The sequence below is a fragment of the Chiloscyllium plagiosum genome, chromosome 3 (assembly GCF_004010195.1).
Source record: "Chiloscyllium plagiosum isolate BGI_BamShark_2017 chromosome 3, ASM401019v2, whole genome shotgun sequence".
In the NCBI taxonomy this organism is placed as follows: Eukaryota; Metazoa; Chordata; class Chondrichthyes; order Orectolobiformes; family Hemiscylliidae; genus Chiloscyllium; species Chiloscyllium plagiosum.
The window spans coordinates 100,889,880-100,894,376 of record NC_057712.1 but is presented as its reverse complement, the minus strand read 5'-3'; the positions used below and the strand labels follow the sequence as shown (position 1 = coordinate 100,894,376).

At 46.1% G+C, this 4,497-nt stretch overlaps 1 protein-coding gene across 3 annotated transcripts in view; it reads left to right on the top strand.

Moving 5' to 3' along the window:
* Positions 1-549: 549 nt before the first annotated feature.
* The window catches only part of bckdhb (branched chain keto acid dehydrogenase E1 subunit beta), a 284,897-nt gene continuing 280,949 nt past the window's right edge, over positions 550-4,497 (top strand). For 2 of the 3 annotated variants that reach the window (XM_043686955.1, XM_043686954.1), the window contains exon 1: positions 563-747. In XM_043686955.1, coding sequence (XP_043542890.1) covers positions 603-747 — 145 coding nt within the window. In that variant the 5' untranslated portion in view covers positions 563-602. Of the gene's footprint in view, positions 748-4,497 lie in introns of all 3 variants that reach the window. The other variant, XM_043686956.1, reaches the window with a different exon arrangement.

Here is a 4,497-nt window from a genome sequence, read left to right as displayed (position 1 = left end):
ACCCTATCCACACTGTCCAGCTTGCTGCACGTTGTAAAAAAATCTCTACTAAATCTCCTCTCAACCTCATCTTTCCAAGAAGAACAATCCTGACCTCTTTAATATATCATTCCTGAAGAAGGGCCTGTGCCCGAAACGTCGAATCTCCTGTTCCCTGGATGCTGCCTGACCTGCTGTGCTGTTCCAGCAATAAAGTTTCAACTTTGATCTCCAGCATCTGCAGACCTCACTTTCTCCTCTTTAATATATCCTTAATAGTGAAGTTTCTCATTTATGTCAATCTCTTCAGCACTTTCTTCAATGCATTCACATCCTTCCTATAGGGTGGCGCCCACAACTGTAGACAATACCCCAGTTGAGGCCGAACAGGTGTCTTGTACAAGGTCAACCTCACCTACCTGCCCTTGTACACTTTTGCCTCCATGTACTCTCTCTGCCTCCCATTCGTCTCTTGCCTACACTTTTCCCTTGAGGAACTACAATGACCAGAATGCATCGCGGCCAAAACAAAGTTCTATATCCTGCGTCGATGACGGCGGAGGGGTGCCACCAGCCAATGGTGAGGCCGCGGCTGTGGCACCGTCTGCTGGACGAGGCGGAAGATGGCGGCTATGGCTGCGCTGGGGCTGGCACGAGTGGCGCTTCACCGCAACGGCGCGAGGCTGGTGCGAGCGGCAGTGACGACAACGGCCCAACGGTCGGTGGCGCATTTCACCTTCGTGCCGGAGCCCGAGCCCGCTCAGTATGGTGAGAGCGGAGGGGAGGGACTGAGGGAGGGGGGAACAGGGGCTGGTCTGTCCTACCAGCCGGGGTTGAGAGGAGGACACAGCTCCGACTCACCTCACTGCATCGAATCAATGACAATGATGATAGGGCAGGGGTCCCCTTTAGCAACACAGGGGAGACAGTGACATGCAGGAAAGGAGTTTTTGACAGTGCACGACGCGCAATGCCCACTGCATCCCGGTGAAAGTTCGGTCTACTCGAGACTCTGTTGGCTCTTTCTGTGGAAGCTGAACGTTTCCTTCTTTGCAGCTTTTAAACCCACCCCTGTTCCATTGACAGTATGGTCCCACAATATTTATGAAAGGAGAGAGCTGCTGCCAAACTGATCGGGCGGAAATTCGGCAGCACGCCTCTCTTTTCATCAAGTTCGGTACTTCCAAAACAACTGTTAATATGACCCTCCCCAGCAGGAGTGTAACCCTGTGGTAGTGACTTATTGTGTGTATGATGATTGTACTGTGATATAAGCCTTCACTCTCGGAAAGTGCCGCACAATCAATGCAAACATTATTTACGTAAATATTACAATGTAAGGGAACGCAAGAACACTCTCTCGTAGTAAAGTGCAATGAACCAATCTCTGATTTTGCTGGTTTTGAGGTCCCCTTTAACTTCTGTGCAACCTCCGTGTACCCACCTGAGATAGAAGATCAGATCTTAGTTTAATGTCTCATTTTAAAATAAAAATAATCTTTGACGGCACAGCATTCCTGAGGTTGGTGAAGTTCCAGTGCAGTCCAGATTGTATCATCTTTGCTTCATAGGTGAGATTCCAATATGTTACGCTGATGTTTAGTTAAACACATTGTGGTTTCTGCACTGGCAAGTATACTGTGGGCACAAACGTTATGTCCCAGTTACAAGAGAATTGTAGGGCACAGGATGTACATCTTGAATGTACTTTCTGTGATCTCAGGAAGACATTTAATGCCATCAACAGGACAGAACTCTATGTGGTTTTGGCTAACCATGGAACCTCTGTCTCAACTGTGTGTTCTATGCCAATGTACATTGTACTGTATGTTTTGTTTTCACTTCTAACAACTTGAGTGAAGAATGGAGTGAAATCGGGCTGCTTCTAGCTCTCTTCTCTGTGCTCCTAATCTTTGCTTTCCCTGTGATTATGGAGGGAGTCCACTTGCATCAACTCAGTAAGCTCTACAATCTATCGAGACTGAAAATGAAGACTAAGTACATTGTGGCCTGATCAAGAGAACTCCTCTACACTGTTACTGTGCTAGACTCTCAGATGGAAACTGAGAGACCAGGACTGATGGACAGTCTCTCATGTGTCTGGATTTGTTCTTGATTATAAGCATCATAAAAACTGATCATGGAATGAGGTCTTGAACCTCCACCCTGGTCTTACTAAATAACACCCTGCTGGAAGTGGTCAGCAAATTCAGCCATCTCAGGCCCATGGTGACAGACGATCCGTCCCTTGATGCAAGACTTGATACACACTTGGCAACTATTGTTAGCTGACTCTTAAAATGCATACAGAGTAACATCTGGTGATGCTTAGGATAAAGTTGATGATTTGTTATCCCTGTGTTCTCAGCTCCTTCTTGTATGGTTGTGAAACAGTGACTACGCAGCTATTAAGAAAAGATGCTGAACAATGTAAAAGTTGCTGTCTGTGGTATATATCCTTGCAGGTCAAAATCATGGATGCGGCAGTCATTTTGAAGACAGGGCTCCCAAATTTGGGAGCACTTGTCAAATAAAGGTTGCTAGATTGGTCTTGGCACGTATACAGACTGGAAGTGTCTGAAATAAGAGTGACGAACTTAGAGCATTGATCAGTACTTGAGGATACGATGTTGTGGCCATAATGAAGACGTGGGTTTCACATGGGCAGGGATGGTTGCTTGATGTTCCAGGGTTTAGAACGTTTAAAAAGAACACGGAGAGTGGAAAAAGAGGAGGAGGTGTAGCATTGCTAATTAGAGAGTGCATAACAACTACAGAAATAAAGGTTGTTGAGGAAGGTTTGTCTACTGAGTCAGTATGGGTGGAAGTTAGGAACAGCAAGCGAACAGACACCGCATTGGGGGTTTTCTACAGACCACCTAATAGCAGTAGAGAGATTGAAGATCTCATAGGCGGGCAGATTCGAGAAAAATGCAAAAGTAGCAGGGTTGTTGTTATGGGTGATTTCGACTTTCCCAATATCGACTGGAACCTCCCTGAGTGCCGATGGTTTGGATGGAGCCGTTTTTATTAGCTGTGTTCAGGAGGGTTTCCTTACTCAGTATGTAGACAGACCGACTAAGAGAGAGCCATTTTGGATTTGGTGCTCAGCAACGAGCCAGGACAGGTGTCAGATCTCATGGTGGGAGAGCACTTTGGTGAAAGTGATCACAACTGCCTCACATTTAGCATAACCTTGGAGAGTGAAAGGAGCAGTTACCGAGGGAAGATATTTAATTGGGGAAAAGGAAATTGTGATGCTATCAGACAGGAGTTGGGAAGTACAGACTGGGAGCAATTGTTCTACAGAAAGGGCACAGCAGACATGTAGAGACTGTTTAAGGAGCAGTTGTTGCGAGTGATGCACAAATTTGTTCCTCTGAGACAGGTAAGAAGGGTTAAGATTAAGGAACCTTGGGTGACGAGAACAGAGGAACTTCTTGTCAAAAGGAAGAAGGCAGTTTACGTAAGGTGTAGGAAGCAAGGGTCTAGCACAGCTTTAGAGGATTACAGGCTTGCGAGAAAGGAGCTCAGAAATGGACTGAGGAGAGTCAGCAGGGGAGATGAAAAAGGCTTGGCAAGAAGGATTAGGGAGAACCCAAAGACATATTCCTCTCATATGAGTAAAAAGAGAATGATCAGGTAGGGCCTGATCAGGAATAGTGGAGGGAACTTGTGCGTGGAATCTGAGCAGATCAAGGAAGCCCTAAATGAGTTTTTTGCTTTAGTTTTCACAAAGGAAAGGGAACTTTTGGGGGCTAGAAATTTTGGAAAACACTAAGATTGATAAGTCCCCAGGGCCAGACCAGATTTATCCTAGGCTGCTCCGAGAAGCGAGAAAGGAGGTTGCTAAGTCGCTGGTGAGGATATTTGCCTCCTCCCTCTCCACAGGAGTCATACCGGAGGATTGGAAGGAGGCGAATGTTGTTCCTCTTTTCAAGAAGGCTAGTAGGGAATTCCCTTGCAATTACAGGTCAGTTAGTCTTATGTCTGTAGTTAGCAAAGTTTTGGAAAGAATTTTGAGGGATAAGATTTATGACTACTTGGCAAAGCATAGTGTGATTAAAGGCAGTCAGCATGGCTTTGTGAGGGGCAGGTCATGCCTCACAAATCTTATTGAGTTCTTTGAGGAGGTGTCAAGACAGGTCAATGATGGTCGAGCAGTGGATTTGGTGTATATGGACTTCAGAAAGGCATTTGATAGGGTTCCCCATGTTAGGCTCATTCACAAAGTCAGGAAGTATGGGATACAGGGAAATTTGGCTATCAGGATTCGGAATTGGCTGGCTGACAGAAGGCAGAGAGTGGTTGTAGATGGAAACTATTCTGCCTGGAGGACAATGTTGAGTAGGGTCCTGCAGGGCTCAGTTCTTGTGCCTCTGCTCTTTGTAGATTTTATAAATTACTTGGATGAGGAGGTTGAGGGGTGGTTTAGTAAATTTGCAGATGACACAAAGGTTGGAGGTGTCGTCGATAGTATAGAGGGCTACTGCAGGCTGCAGCGTGACATAGACAGGA